General features: G+C 55.8%; 3 protein-coding genes across 3 annotated transcripts; 1 reads left to right on the top strand and 2 right to left on the bottom strand.

Annotated features, from left to right (window-relative positions):
* Window positions 1-2,625: 2,625 nt before the first annotated feature.
* Window positions 2,626-6,942, top strand: VOLCADRAFT_120381 (uncharacterized protein; the record flags this gene model as incomplete). Its single annotated transcript, XM_002946887.1, has 6 exons — window positions 2,626-2,745; window positions 3,343-3,458; window positions 5,372-5,447; window positions 5,723-5,865; window positions 5,902-5,956; window positions 6,352-6,942. The coding sequence occupies exons 2-6, from the start codon at window positions 3,421-3,423 to the stop codon at window positions 6,940-6,942; spliced, it is 903 nt and encodes a 300-aa protein (XP_002946933.1). The 5' UTR covers window positions 2,626-2,745; window positions 3,343-3,420.
* A 1,280-nt stretch (window positions 6,943-8,222) lies between these two features.
* Window positions 8,223-10,224, bottom strand: VOLCADRAFT_103179 (uncharacterized protein; the record flags this gene model as incomplete). Its single annotated transcript, XM_002946705.1, has 5 exons — window positions 9,953-10,224; window positions 9,813-9,875; window positions 9,504-9,716; window positions 8,841-9,233; window positions 8,223-8,624 (listed from the first exon to the last, which is right to left on the bottom strand). The coding sequence occupies exons 1-5, from the start codon at window positions 10,025-10,027 to the stop codon at window positions 8,223-8,225; spliced, it is 1,146 nt and encodes a 381-aa protein (XP_002946751.1). The 5' UTR covers window positions 10,028-10,224.
* Window positions 10,225-11,510: 1,286 nt separating this feature from the next.
* Window positions 11,511-14,226, bottom strand: VOLCADRAFT_116198 (uncharacterized protein; the record flags this gene model as incomplete). The annotated part of the gene is made up of 6 exons (XM_002946704.1): window positions 11,511-11,599; window positions 12,081-12,114; window positions 12,638-12,673; window positions 13,108-13,500; window positions 13,871-13,911; window positions 14,115-14,226. 6 exons carry the CDS (start codon window positions 14,224-14,226, stop codon window positions 11,511-11,513), a joined length of 705 nt encoding a protein of 234 aa, XP_002946750.1.
* Window positions 14,227-15,734: the final 1,508 nt, after the last annotated feature.

The raw sequence follows: 15,734 nt of genomic DNA, 5'->3' as shown, positions 1-15,734 counted from the left end.
TGAAACCGTGACGGTTGGTTAAGCCTTGGCCGCGTAAGCAGCGCAAAATTGCGCATAGCGCAGAGGAAGCTGTCCGTACGCGATCCACGGGCTTGGGCTCCGGCTCCGGTTCCGAAGTGTCCTCCACCTGTGCGCCAACCGTGGACACGTCAGCGCGTGGGCAAAGACTGGATGGCGTCTGATTGAGATGAGCTTACATATTCAGCCGGTGGGCCCTTGTTCGCAGCTCCAGCTTTCTGCATGGCCACTATTGGTTTGAGTCCGCCGTCCTCCTGGTCTGTAAGGAACGTGCTAACGAAGGCGTGACATATTGCAGTAATATCTTAGTAAATGTTGTATGCGCCGTCGGGGCACCGGCCGCAGCCAGCCAAGTTCGAAAAAGACTATCGTCCTTTTGCACGACAACCGCTTCGGAAACTACTTGTGGCCCGATCAGAACAATCTGAGCTTGCATATCATAGATATGATCAGCTAATAATCTAACCTAAAGTTAGAGGAAGCCAACACGTGCTCGTAGGAGAGGTGCTTGGTTTAATGTTAGTTCCTTGCTGGTTTTGAAATTGCTAGAGGAGTGACACTTTCATTAATTGTGACACATAATTCGCTGAAAGTGAGCAAGGGAGGCCCAGGGTCTCGGCCCTGGTAGCCATCGCCTCTCCCGTCAGTCGGCAGGTTAGGAGCAGGCCTCCGCATACGCTTTACGGCTCAACACAGGTAGTCAAGCACCATGGCGGCTCTTGTCTTCAAAATGGGAGCGCTGCTACTTAAGCAGGTGCGTTGGACTGAAACCATGGCCATGGCGATGACACATCAGGGGTCTGCAACCATGTATCATAGGTTTGAAACATTGGCAGAAGTCCCCAGACGACACTCCGAAGTGGGTTTTCACTTAAGTGGCTGGATCAACCTGCCAAGAATTAGCGGCATGCTGCATTCTGCCGGTGCACGTGAGCTTTCACCCCGGCTGGTTAAGTCGGATGCCCACGCCCTCCTGCCGACACACTTCATCCCGAGCGCGAATTCCAATGCCTGATTTCAAAGTCCCTCATCAGAACCCATCTATCCGCTCGCCACCCGAACTTCACGACCAGCGTCACCTGCCCCTTATCCGCCACAACTTGCGCCAGCTAAGCAGCAGGGGCCCGTTCCTGTTGCTCACGACTCTCCGTGCAGATGGCAAAGCCGCTAGGCAGCCGCTTCGAGAAGTGGGCCATGAACCACCCCGTGGCCCGGCGCTACGTCATCTCGGCAGCACAGGTACGCAGAGCCCCTAGGAGCCATGGCCCCAGGACTGCTGCCTAGCCTAGCCTACCCAGGCCCATGTGATATAGCTACACGCCCCGCATGAGTTTTATGGTTAAGGGGCAGCTGGCAGTGAGGAACCAAACCCCTCGAGCCAAACCCCCCGGTCGCCGGCCCGCGGCTCCACAGCCCTTGCCGTGTCGTGTGTACACCGTCGGCGTGGGGTAATCTGGGGTCTCTGCCCCTGGCTGGTATGGTCTGCGGCACGAAGTCTCAGGGTGTTGATTTTCCGATGTATCTTTTTTGGGTTTTGATACATGGGGGTGGATTGGACGATAACTCATAATTTTGTTACCTCATAATGGGTTTACTCATCGCACTGCACTCGTCCGCCTGAGACTCCTACAACAACTGAATTAGTTGATTTGCTTTGGGTTTGGGTTTGGAACCAGCTGCAATCCAATTGCCCCACTAGACAACCATTTCACCAAACACTTGTGTGAAGGAAAGGAGCGCGAAGAGCGCATCCTGAAGGATTGTGGCATGTTTGAAAAAGGATCACACCGACCTGAAACGCGGTTCGCGCTTTTAGGACTTCCTTTCCGGTCGGTCAGTCGCTTGTTCTTGCTGTTATTGTTTCCCCGCTTCTGGCGGGCGGGGGCGACAACAACAGGTAGTGCACCGCTGGGAGGTGTACATCACGCGCGGCGCTGAGGGCAAGTCGGGCAAGGCGTTTGTCGGCGCCATGACGGAGGAGAAGTCGGTGGAGCTGGCGTCCAAGATTGCCAGTGAGGGCTTTGTGTTCGCGGTGAGTGGGTAGATGGGAGATAGGGAACGTGTGTGTGGACTGGTGGCTGGTTGGCTGGCTGGCTGGCTGGATGGATGGTACGCCGGTGATCATAACCGAACATGCGGTGGATTAGATTATGTGCCATCCTTCGTTGTAAGGGCGAGCGGACGGGTTATGCTATCGATACAGTTTAGATAAATGCGCAGTATGAATGGATTAGGGAAGTGCCCGAAGTCCCAAGGCACTGTCGTCTGAGTGACATTAGGGTCCACGTGCCGCGGACTGCAGATGCACGATGCGAAAAAATACAGTGCGTGTGCTGGTTGTAGTGGTGTGGTTTGCGCTGCCAGAGCCAGACGTGGTGGTGAAGGGGGGTTGGTTTGTCCGTGGTGGTGGTGGTGGTGGTGGTCGCGCAGGGGGCGCTGCTTTCTGTGTGTGGTCGTTCATTTTCAGGGTGCGTCTGAATCCCCTTTGAATGCGTGCGGGTCCGTTTGTTGCCGTCCTTCTAGCATGCATATCGGCCAAACTGGGTCCTCGGCTGTGTGACCTGTGTGACCAAACCCTCGGCTGATGGGGCCCGGCGATGCCACCAGGTGGGTATACTCATTGTGACATTCGAGTACGACAGGACGAGAAGAAAAGAAATCGAGAAGAAGAAAAAGGAGGAACAGGAGCGCCAGGCAATACTTGACCAAGCCAAACGCGAACGGGAGGTACGGATGGGGGTTGGGGGGACGCGGCGGGAGCGGCTTTTGTTATTCTGCTCTGATGGCACGGGATGAGGCGAGGGAAGGCGAGGGAAGGCGAGGCGAGGGAAGGCGAGGCGCCGTCACAATATTTTTTACGCGCCGGAATGGGTGTAAAGGTTCTATCCGCGGCAGCACAGAGGAGGTGTAGGAGTGGAGGTCGTCGTTTCGCGCCGATTCATCGCATCATCGCGGAATTTTGCAACGAACCAGTGGAACAAAAAATTACTCACGCACCAGAGTTTTGGCTTTTTTTAAAAAATGAATTAAGGAAATAGGGAATTTAGACCCTCATCGCTCATCACTACTAATCTCTGACCCACATCCCTCTCCTTGACGAAATTCCCTCCCCAACGTCCTGGCAGCACCACTACTAACACACATATCGTCCATGTGGCCCCCGAGCTTTGACGGGCACATCCCCGCATTTGCATTCGGAGCTTGTAAACCTCTCTAAACCACTCGCGCCAACGCACATAACATGGGCCCCCCTTGAATCCCGACAACACCTCCCTCTCACCTCCCTCTCACCTCAACTCCCACTACGTATGGCCACGGCGGCAGCGGCTCCTACTGGAGAACCAGGAGCAGCAGGATCTCATCGGGCAGCTGCTACACCGGGTAGAGCGATTAGAAACGGCCATGCAGGAGCAGCAGCAGCGAAGAGCCAGACAGGGCATGTGGGGCGGCTTTCTCGGGCCGCGGGCGTTACAGCACTCGGCGGCCTAGCACATGACCTACCTACCATATCTCACGGCTCACGCGGCATGCAGCCGCGACGATGAACAAGTGCTTTGCTTGTTGAATTCAATCAGGGTTGTCTAGGGGTTTTGGAGGGATGGGCGGCCGCTCAGGTGTTATGTTGGTGCAGGCAGCGGTGAGGGTGGGTGGTAGTGTCGGTGGTAAGTGGTAAGGGGGTTATGGCACAATGTGAGTCCTATGAGCAGTTATGGCCGGCAGTTATGGTCGTTGGCAGTTATGGTCGTTGGCGGTTAAAGGCACCCGCTTGATTCCAGCTGCGGGTCTTTTCCGGTGGTTATATGTATTTATAGCGGTGAAGTGGTTCCTTTGCTTTGCTGGTGGCGGTGGTGGTGGTGGTGGTGGTCTGATACCGGGCGTGGTGCGGTGTGTGATGTGAGTATATTGGTAATCGCTGGGGACAGTGTTGTGTTGGGAGGCAGTACGGGTTCGTCAGTGGGCTAGTTTTAGTCAGGGAAGGCGAGTGAGGTGGCAGGCCTTGAGTGTGTGGTGCTGCGGGAGGCAGTACGGTTGCCGGTGCATACGTGCGTGATTTTTGAGAGGAAAAAGAGCTAGCACTTCTCGTAGGTCTGTTGCTGCGTGGAGCTTTTTCCTTCGCGCTTAAAGGGCGCATTGTACGAGGCTTCGAAGCATGCTGTACATGTTTTTACCGCGCACTGGATTGCACGCCGGGAAGGCGGGTTTAGGTTGCGGGTGACGCTGACGGAGCAGTGTGATTGACACCTCTTTTGTTTATGCTACCGTGTGTGTGTGTGTGTGTGGAACTAGGGCATGGATAAGGAAAAATGCCAGTAGATATCTATGGTGGTTTTAGGCGGGAGGCGGCTCGGCGGCAGAGAGGAGATCGTTGGAACGGATGCTGAAGCCACGAGAACAAGTCCGGAAGGCCGCGCTTGTCAGGGCTGAAGTGGCGTAAGCTGCCCTCAGGGCGCTTGGTATGTTGGAAACAGGAGGGTGCGCTGAGGGGACCGCAATCCCGATAAGAGGAACCCAGCGCATCAGCTGGGGATTTGGGCTGAGGAGCCGCCAGGAGCTATTTTTTGTGTACAAAATGCAGCAATGCAGGGCATCTATTAATGTTCAGGGAAGCGTAACCTGCTTTACACCGTAAAAGTTTTGTACGATAATGACTATGTTGCCGTGTTGCGTACTAAGGCGCCTTTCTTGGTCTACTTGTTGAAGCCACGCGTCGTGCGCGCGAGCTTAATTCATGAGGGTGAGCTTACGCTTACTCCATAATCTCGCACTTGAAAACAGAAAGCGAAACCCAAGTGCATTTAGCTCCGGGACCAAGTCGCTCACCCATCTTGCTGTAGCTTTCCACTGGAATTGGATTTCTAGGCAAGCGATTTTAGCTGCTTTACTGTCGGATGGCTTAATTTTATCATAACCAAGCCAAGTCAAATGTTTTGCTTCCGGATGAGTTGATTTTAACTTCTTATGGTTCGCAGTAAAGACAAAGTAGCAGCGTATAAGCGCTGGTTAAATAACTATAAGTTGGCAAGCTCATGGATAGCTAACAAGGATGTAGAGCGTGCCGTTGATGCAAATGGTGGACTTGTCCGGATAGAAAACTTCTTGCCGGAGGTGCGGCTGGGTGACAACAAAGGCTTTTGAAGCACGTTTGTCAATACCCTTGCTTTATGGGTGGATGACAGTTCGTCGCAGAAGGAATCCTGGCAACTGTCGCCGCCGTTCCGGACGAGCATTGGAACGACACCTCTGCATCGAACGACTATCGCCATAACAACATCAGCCACAGCTTTTCAAGCGTCAAGCATGCATCAGGCTTAGATGCTGTGGTACGCCTCTTCTCCCTGGTGCGCCCGGGCAGCTTGCACGCCTTCTCCGCAGCGAAATACTGCAAGAAGGACCACATCGCCCAGCACGACGACCGAGCTTACACACCGGTAGGGATCCAACTGTTTCTCACACACTCCCCTGTCCAGATTCTCCGCTTAATCACGCTCATGCTTCACGAGTATCCTCGGCACCTAGCCTGGGACTTAAAACCCAACCCTACGCAACACCACACTCCCTTCTTCCCCCCCCAATGCCCCGCCCAGCCCGAAATTCAAAATCGAAATCCCCTAAATCTCCTTCCAGCTCCCAGTATTTCCCTACTAAGGCCTTTACTCCCCAAGCCACGCCACTTTCTTCCATTCCATTTCTCCATACCCTGCAGGTGAAGCTTGACAATGGCCGCATCATCACCACCTCCCGCACGCTGGCAGTCATCTACTACCTTACTCGCGACTGGCGTGAGGAGTACGGCGGTGTGCTGGTGGACTTGGAAGACCCCACCGCCCCCCCGGGTGAGGGCCGCAAGTACGTACCCCTGTGGAACAGCGTGGTGGCCTTCAGGGTCCCGCGCTACCATGCCGTCACGGCCATGACCACCGATCGGCCTCGCTACTCGGTAAGACCCTTGATTTAAATCTAAACCATCTAAAAGATTCAAACCTAAACCCCTCATAACCCTCATTTAGAATTCAATCATAAATCCTTTTTCTTCTGGGTGGCAGGAAAATAGGACAGGAGGTACTCTCGTAGCTCGTAGGTGAAGGACGAAGGGCGGAGTTTTAGGGCTGTTGGCAGGCAGGGTGGACAGGGCTAGGGCTGACGGCGATACGTGCCGTGCCGTGCCGTGTCGTGCTGTGTTGCCCGTGCATGTGGACTGCATGTGTCGAAGCTTCTGGGGGGAAGGTCATGCGCGACGGCCTGAGAAGGACTTTGAGGCGTGTGAAGGTTCTGATGGGTGATGTGCTCTTTTCCCGCTCTCCCGCGACCCCCCGGGGGCCCGCGGGTGCCCAGATTTTTGGCTGGTTTTTGGAACCCGGCAAGCTGTACGAGCTGTACACGGGGAAGGAGGAAGACGATAAGAGAGGGGGAGCAGGTGACCGCCAAGCGGCTGCGGTAGCGCAACCCGCAAATCAGACAGGAGCTCAGCGCAAGGGACCTGCTCTTAGCAAAAATACAACCACAATCATCACCACCGACGATGACGACGACGACGGTAACGCAACAGCAACAGCAGCAACAATAGCAGCTGCGCACGCGCATGGGCAAGCCGGGGGTCGTGCATCTGGACGCGGTAGAGGCAAGGCGGCTGGTCCTGCCAGCACGACGTCTCCGGACCATGTCACCACACGGACAACTGCAGCGCCGCGACATGGTGTACCGCAGAAGAAAGAGCAGGAGGCGCCCAAGGTGAAAGCGGAGCGGCGACAGCGCACCGGGGCTAAGCGGCAGCGGGAGGCCGCCGAGGCGGAGGGGGATGTGGCTGCGCAGCACCAGCCTGGTCCACAGGCTGCTGCAGGGGCCCCAGCAGGGACCGTCACGCGAGGGAAACTGCGACTCCCTGGGCGCTGGCAGGGCCGGCGGAAACACGCCTGCGTCGGCTGATGTATAAACGAACGAATCCTTTGCTCCCTTTCGTGCGTCTTCATGGCCGTGGAGGAGCTTAACACAGTGGGATGTGTCGGGGCGTGTTTATCACCGGCTTGGGCTGGACCTTTTGTGTATGCGAGCAACACGTTTAAGCACAGATCTTGACCTCCTCCACATCCAACAAAACAGTACGGTGCCGTGTTGGAGGGCGGGAAGCAGAGCGCAATTGAGAGGCCTCGGGTCCGTTGTGTTACCACCAGTCTCCTCCATTATACACCGAACCTAGTCAGAAACCGACAATGCCCCTGTGCCAACACTCCACTAACCACCTAACCGACAGCCCATTGCCGCCAAGGCAAAAAGCGCCAAACTACCCAAACTGGTCGGCCCAGCCAGACAGCACCTTCCGGCCGCCAACCGCCGCCGGCGGCAGCCTTCATTACCCGCATTCTTCGCCCCTGACACCATACCAAGGCGCCAAATCCACTTTCGACATGTCGGCGACATGTTTTGCCGGGCCCCCACCCCGCTGTATGCCTTTCATCCCTTTCATCGCGGGTTCCAGCTAACGAATAGCGTATATAGTTCACATCATGCCACGGTCCTGCCTCACCCGTCCTGCCTTTCCTGGACACATCCCCATCTCTGTTGCAAACTCTCCTGCAGATTCAAAAGGAGGACACATCCCCTGGATGATCCTTCCCGCTTTACACCCATCGTCAGGGGGGCCCTGTACACATCCTCCTCCTTACCAGGCCCCCGGTCCAAGGCCCCACCTTTGCGCATGACCTGACCACAGGCATTTGCACAGAAATACATACGTACGTACATAAACGCATGCCCCAGGAAGGCTCCACACCCCACAGCTCATACGAGGGCCTACAGCCTCTCAATGCAAAACATCCCGGCCAGTCCGCGGGAAGGTCGTCCAGAGGGTCGCCCTTACTCACCCACCTTCAGGTCGTTACGGGCTATGGTTCTTGGGGGTTGGGGCTACCACAACCGATCAGCGGTCCCTCAATTTTAAAGCCCCCACAATCACCACAACCATCATCACCAGCAGCAGCGCTAATCACAACCCCTCCTCCCCACCACAAACTGCTCCACAGACTCCGGGTACGTCACCTCCGTCGTCGCATTACCCCACGTAGTACAACTACTTACTCCACTCGACCATACCAAGGCACGCCATGGCACACCGCATGTGCACCCACCACCACCACATACACAGCATCTCCAGCCCCGTCCACAACCCCGCCCTCCTCGCAAACCAATCCGCACCCTCTCCACACACCTCACCCAAGGGCCTTCAACATGATGCGCCCCATATCCACCAACCGCATCCGCTCCCCGGACTCCGGCCCAAACGTCGCCGCCGCGGCCTCCAGCTCCTCCTCCGCCCGCGCCCGCTCCTCAAGCTGGATCAACGCCAACGCCGTCACCAGGTGCCCCTCGCCCACCGTCACGTGTCCCGCGCCCATCGCCGCCGCGCGCGTGCGTGTGATATCCGCCAACATATCCACAACTTCCATCAGCTGCAGCCGGCCCACTGGCAGCCCCGCGGCGCCTGCGGGCCGCCCCGCGCCGCCTGACTCCGTAATCCCTAGGACTACTGCGTTCAGAGTGGCGGCCCAAATGGCCACGACTTGGTCGTTGCAGGATGCGGCCTTTTCCAGTTCCCCAGCCGCTTGAAAGACCTGTGCACGGTGGCCCAGAGGGGGAGGGAAAGGGGGGGTGACGTGTGTGTGTAAGAGCACCCGACGGCAGCTGAGAGGAAAAAGGGGAGCACCCGATGGTAGGAATAAGGGCGGGAAGGGCGGGGAGGAGAGAGAATGGCAAAAGAAGGATTGGAGATAGTGGGGCCCACCATCCCCCCCCCACACATCCATCCATCCATCCACTCGCCCACCCACCTTGCCCATGTTGTAGTACCCAAGCGAAGTGCGCACATCCTCGGGCCCGTACTCAAAGGAGCAGTAGTACACGTCCTCTGCAAACGCATGCAGCGCCTCCGCATGCTTTGACTGAAACGCGTACAGCTGCCCGTACAGCCGACTGAGCTGACTTTTCATAATGTTGGTGGTCAACCCAGGTTCTTTCATAGCCAGCCAAGACGCCAGAGCTAGGAAATCCTCGCACTGCTTGGCGCGGCGCAGCCCTAAATTGGCTTGGGCTGCCAGCAGGTACAGTGGGAAGAGCTGGAGAGCGGGCGCGGGTTTGAAGAGCGCCTGGCCCTGCTGTACGGCATCAAGGGCGACTGGAAGGGCCAGCTCGTACTCACCGGCGGCCATGAGGCGCGCAGCTTCCTGCATTTTGGGGGGGAAGGGCGGGGGAAAGGTGGGCTCGTGGGGCCCGACGGGAAAATGGCAAGGGGAGCAGGTGGGTTTTGAGGCGGCAGCCACGTGCTGGGTGCGGTGGAGGGTACGGAGGTAGGGGAGGGGAAAGGGGGTTGTGGCGATGCGTGATGTCGGGTGACCCCTGAGGTCGCTTCCCGAACAGGGGCTACAGCTCCCAGGAAGGGGGCAGGAGAGGGAGCGGCGTATCCCTAACCCTGGCGCGCCAGTAAGCGTAAGCACCTGCGACGCAAGCTTCAAGAGCGCCAGCTTGAAGGGCTGTACGAGCTCCATCCTGCGTTTGTCGATTAGCAGCGTTTCAACTGTTGACGCTGGCAGCAGACACACCCCCTGCGAGTTGGCGCTGCTCTCCACGGGGAGGTGTAACTCCGCGACGGTGTGCAGTACGTCCCGATTTGCAGATTGTAGCTTTGGGAGCTTGTTTTTACGTAGCTCCTGTGTATGAACGGGCAATAGGTAAGGGGGCATTGTTGAAGGTGCCTGAAAGAGGAGCTCCATGGGCACATGGACATTTCCGAGGATAGAACTTACTTGGAGGAACGCTGTTGGGCTCTCCTGGAAGAGCTCCACAGCAACCTCTCCCATAACGAATAGCTGCAGGCCACATCAGCGCTTATTGAAACGAGCTTCATCGGCTTCCGCAAAACTGCACGAACGTGAAAATTGAGTACCTTGCCATTGCCAGTATGTAGCTGATGAAGCTGGGCTTCACCAAGAGAGAAGACTGTATATGTAAGGGTTGCCATTTGTCCCACGCTGCCCGGCTGACCGGGCCTTCTTAGAGAAGCCTATCCTTGAAGCTGGAACTTTAGGCCTTGCATCTATATAACAATATCCTAAATAATTTGAGCAACATATTCTAGTTGATATCACCGATAGAAAACGTTTGCTTAAAATGCAGTCAAGCGTTGCCACAGATTTGACATTCTGGGTATACAGATATGGTGCACAGGATACCCTATTGATCTAGATAACGGCATTTACTTTTGGAAACTTGGATGAACGTGAAATCGGCCAAACTCGTACGGTCGGTGACGGTTTGACAACACTAACGACTAATAACGACCCAAGCGGCCAAAAGGATTAGGTCAAGCCGTGAACAAGAAGCTAGAATTTACTGTTTCATCCCATTCTGCGCACGAATCCATGCCATGAATTCTTTTGAATATATTATTCGCACACTATGGCTGTGCAGCTTTAAGTGCTTACTTGGCCTACAGTGTTTCTACTATCGTGTTTTCCCTAACCCTCGTATTTCCCCAAGCTTCTATCATGATGTGCGTACGAATGCTGACCCAAGGCCATGCTTGTTAGGCCGCATTCATGGCTTCCCAGGACGCCACGCCTAGAGACCGCACTGGCCCGCGGACAGTGCATTTGCCGACGTTTCATGCGCAGAAGCGGTGACGGTGACCCCAAACTATCGGGAGCTCAAAATGCAGAGGAGCGCGTTGATTGAGGACATGAAAGCGGAGCGAGTGGGAGCCTGAGCAGGGGGCTGCACTTCAAGCAATCGATAAGCGCTACCCTCCAAGTGCGGGCTCTTAACTCCTCTGATGCCCTGGGCACCTGAGGGCCTTGGACAGGTGTCTAGTGGTTCACAGAATGCCTTCCGTGAACCACTGGACAGCTGTCCTTCCTTCCGATGAGAGGGCACCTGAGGAAACGAATTGTGCCTGGGTTGACTCACACCCTACAACCTCGCCCCAAGCGGTAATAACCCGCTTGAGGGTACATCGGCAGCAAGTGCTTTTTAAATCAAGTGGAAGTGGCTAGGAGGTTAAGGAGTAAATCCGGAGCCCAAGCGAAAGCGAGTCTGAATAAGGCATACTTCAATTGCGCCAAATCGGCCTGCTCACTCTACGGTGGGCTCCCTCACCGAGCAACGTAAGCCCTATCACGTTTCATCCACAGCTAAAAATGAGTAACCACACGTATCGAGTAGGTCTCAGTGATTACCTTTAACGGCAATGCGGATCACATTACAAAACCCGGTCCCATGGGTCCGTCCTGAATGTCGTAGTATTATGCAAAAGAAGGATAGCCCGCGAGCCATATACCCAACACCTAGTTTTGGCCCCCGAGGCAACCACTGGTCCGTTCATTCACTCATTCACTCACTCATTCATTCTTTCATTTATCCATTTCGTATATCCATGCCACTATCGGATGCCCAAGAGCTAACCGCTCCAACCAATTTCCAATCTGCGCCCAACCAAACACGTTTTCTCAGTACCGGTAAAAGTTGACCGCAAAGAGATCTCCAACGGAGGACGAATCCTCCCGGAAATCGAACTGTACAAACCGCAGCGGAAAGCCTGAAGGGACAGGCACCGGCCGGAAACCGGAATGCGCCCGCGGGGAGCCGGAGGGAGAGGGGGCAACATGATGGGACTGTGAGTGGGTCAGGGCGCTGGGGGGAACGGGGGGCTATCAGTGTTTTAGTGCCCCGCTGCCATCCTGGTGTGTGTAGCAACTAGGGGAGCTCCTCCAGCCAGCAAGAGGAGCGGCAGAATCAGGGCAACGTGGTATGCGTTGGTGTCTTATACAATTGAGGTGAGCCCTGGTAGTAGTAGGCCACAACCGCCGCCGTACCAACCGTCTCTGAAACGCCTTTGAAGATGAAAAAGACCCGTTAGGCGCGCAAAGGAGGAGACACCAAGACCCCGAGGAGACCTGAAACATTTCAAATCCTGAAATGTTCAAGTTCATAATATATTCAGATAATAAATACCGAAAACACATCGCAAACTGAAAAATATTAACTACCGGCTGAGAGGTTGCCTGAAACAAACCCACTTGATAACGCGTTCTTGTCCTTGGGCTTGTACACCTGTGCCCCCAATCAGGAGCGCATGCAGGGGTGCAGGGGCCAGTGAATATGAATATCAAGTCCTAGCGGCGGCGGCTGTTCGATTCGAGCCTAGCCGAGGTCAACTCCGGCGCTCTACACGCGACTACTTTCCCGCCCAGCCATCCGTTCTTCGCAGGAAATCCCTCTCGCTTACAAAAAGCAAAAGGGGACAGAGGCTGCGTTGCCTGAGAGGGCCTCGTGGATACTGATGCAGTGGGTACACTCGGCATGCTGATTTCTGGCCCTCTTACCTTCCCTGGCCTTGGACCATTGCGATGATCCCTGCCGCTGTCTATACCCGCCTATACTCGCGCCCACCCGTGAGCCTGGCCCTGAAACTGGACGTGTCTGTCCGTGCCTGGTGCCCCTGTCCTCCTGGTGCCCCTGTCCTCCTGGTGCCCCTGTCCTCCTGGTGCGTCATCCCCTAAAGGGGAACTTTAGTTTGCCCCTGCCTGGTGCCCCTGGTACCAGCGGCCTGCTGCCTGGTGCCCCTGCCTCCTACCTTGACCTGCAGGGGACACACCACCAGCCCGAAATCCTGAGCGGGGGAGCGCGGGGGAGACGGGACCAGCAGGGGGCGACATGGTTGAGGAAGTAAAGCCGGATATTGACGAGTGGAGCTCGAACTATGGGATCAGGGACGTGGGGCGGGGAGCACTGTGGCTGCGCTGTGCCACACAAAATACCAGGAAGCGCAGCGCGTCGACGACCAATGCCCCTTATCCCGCTGCACATGGGGGCCTCGTGGCCTCTTTCTTAGTGGTGGGAGGCGGCCGACATAGCCCTCGGGGCATCCGTGAAACGGTTCATCAGCAGCAGAGCCTGCCGGGGTAGGCGCCCGTCTGCTTTCCCCCGGATTGAGGGCGTGAGGGTCGTGTGCTCGGATTCCCCCGGGGGTTGGATGTACTCACGAGTAAGGTCTGCCGCCATTTGTTGATGTTGTTAATCAGCCATCATGCTATGCTTCCCCACCTTGCGTACCGCGTACGGCACACGTACCTCCACGTAGACCTCAATCAGCAGGTACTGCCGCCGCCCCGCCTCTGTAGGCGGCAAGCTGCACGGCAGCGCCGCAGTATAGGTGGTGCGGCTCGCGTCCATCGTCACGTCTACCCATCTTATGACCCGTGGGTCAGTGGCGCTCAGGTCGCCACCGCTGCCCGCCGCAGCCGGCGCTGGCCAGTCGTGCGGCAAAGGCACAGGGAGCTGCGGCTGTGGCTGTGGATATGGCAACGTTTGGAACTGGGAAGGTGATGCAGATTGTAGCGGCGCCGTTGGCGGCAGCGGATGCGACTGTAGCTGGGAGTAGGACGGCGGCGGTAAGACTTGGAACTGAGGCTGCACCTCCCGGCCATCGGCGGCTATCTGCGTCAGCACCGTGTTGAAGTGTCGTACAGCACCGTAGGGGGCATGGAGGACGCAAGGCCGTGTCGAAAGAGAGGCAGGGAAGGAGGGAGGCAGGCAGGGACCACCGGAGAGCAAGGGCCGCTACAGCTGGCCTCTCACAAGCTCACAGGGCCAGCTATAGATGCAGCGGGGGAGGAGGAGGCGACGCCTAGTGGTTTGGTTGACTGGGGAAGGGGCAGCGGCGCACGTGCTTTGAATGGCTGTTTTGTGTTGCTAATCCTGGCTCGCCCTTCGGCTAGCGAGGAGGGGGCACTGAATGAGGGGTTGGTCCTTATTTGCGGACGGGGAGATAAATCTCTTGTGTTGAGAGGGTTGCTGGCCGGCGCACCTCCTTTACATCCCAGCGCCCCGAGCTGGGTCGGATCTTGGCTGGGCGGCTGGTTGTGAGGGTAAGCTGGTAGGTGCTGCCGCTGCATAACTTCACGGTGCTGCCGCTGCACAAACATCTCCAGTCGCCTGGTTTACGGGCGCCCTTTGATTTTATTGTAAATCTTTCCCCTGTGCAGTTGCATAAAATTCCATCCGCGCTTTGGACTGGGTTTCAGATTTGCAGAGGGCGATGGACTGCGTACCATCATGTTTCCAGTAGACATTAGCAGATCCATCCTTAATACCAAGGTTAAGTCGCAACGTGGATTGCATCTTCGCAGCTCTTTCAGCTTCCAAAGCATCCGCATCTTGCATGACTATCAAGTGAGATTGCCAAGCAGCTCCTGTGTAACTATGGCAGAATTATATGTGCTTGTTTGTTGCTCCGGTGTATGCAGCGGTCAGCTGTAGCTGGACCATGCCATGCTCAGCCCTGGCGTTAACTGTGCAGATGGATGGAATAATCGCCAGCACGACAACCGTTCTGCCAGAGATAGGCAACAATTGCGTGCTGTTGATAACATATTCAGTTCCAGGCGCAAATCAAAAGCCGTGCACCTCTCAAGATGCAATCAGCGGCTTCTCGTAGCTCTGGCGCCTGCATCAACGGTTATCAAGGTATTTATTAACTAAAACATTGAACTGATCCCTTTGATTAGCATCGAGCTACAAACAGTTACCTATTGTTGAAGTGACAAATGTAAGTTTGTAGTGCTCGTACAACGTCTCCTAACTGTCTCGGGAATAAGTCGGCGGCCGATTGAGTCCACCAGTGCGGTCCACTGTAACAATCGCATCCACCAGTGCGATACGGAGTCCGTCGCCGCCGCCCTGTTCTCAGGCCGCAGCAGGGGAAGCGTTCTAACTGCGGTAAACAAGGCGCGTTTTTATAAGTCATCCGGAAAGGCCGTGTACACTGGGGCGTTTAGCGTGTCTGCGACTGCGGCTGCGGCTGCCCCTGGCGTCAAATGTGGTTACTGCGGTAATGAGAACAGCGGATCCTCAAAGCAGGTCAAGGACGTTGCACAGGCGCAGCCTCCTTGACATGCTTTGCCGTCACCGGTAGATAACCCTGCTTGCGAGCTGCCTAGCCCGCCATATCCAAGGTACCTACGCCACAGCTCAGTCTTCATGACAGCCAGGGCCTTGCTATGGTTAGGGCAAGTGGGATTAAGCTAATACGTGCCGCCGGTGACAAGCGAAGCAGTCACGATCTGCATCCGGCTAACGGTTTTTGCGGCATAACCGTATTGGGCAGCCTGCAGACATCAGACATCGGCAAAATGAGTATTTCTGGTTTCGGGAATGGATCCATTTCTGTCTTGCCCATCTAAATTCGGTTACAGGGCCGCGTTAGAAGATTGAGATTTTTCCTATCTCTGCAAGCGGGAACCCTATTTCTGTTTTCGGGAGTTTCGGTACGCCTCCACTTGGAGGCCCCTCACGGGGCCGGAATTTCGGAATTTGACCTCGTGAATTCCCAAGCAAATCTGGGCCAAATCCCAACGGGATTTGAGATTTGACCCCCAAAACAATAAGCAATAAAATAGTCATGCAAAGATTTCGTCGGGCTTGGCATTTGACACATTTGAGGATTTGAACCCCCCAAAACAATTATCATCATGCAACATGGCCATGCAAACAATTCCATGCGCAGCCATTACAATATATTGCATATCTTCGAGCGGCATGTTATGCTCGTGCCAGTCAGTCCTCGCGCCGCATGCCTTCAAACATTTAGTTAGACTTTTAGTATTAGAGTTATTCCTCCAAAGCCGGCGCTCACCGCAAAGAGCGATGTCAGACAACGGCGATGGACGGAC

The sequence above is a fragment of the Volvox carteri genome (assembly GCF_000143455.1).
Source record: "Volvox carteri f. nagariensis unplaced genomic scaffold VOLCAscaffold_4, whole genome shotgun sequence".
NCBI lineage: Eukaryota > Viridiplantae > Chlorophyta > Chlorophyceae > Chlamydomonadales > Volvocaceae > Volvox > Volvox carteri.
Note: the sequence above shows the minus strand (reverse complement) of the source record. Positions and strands in the feature narration are given on the sequence as shown.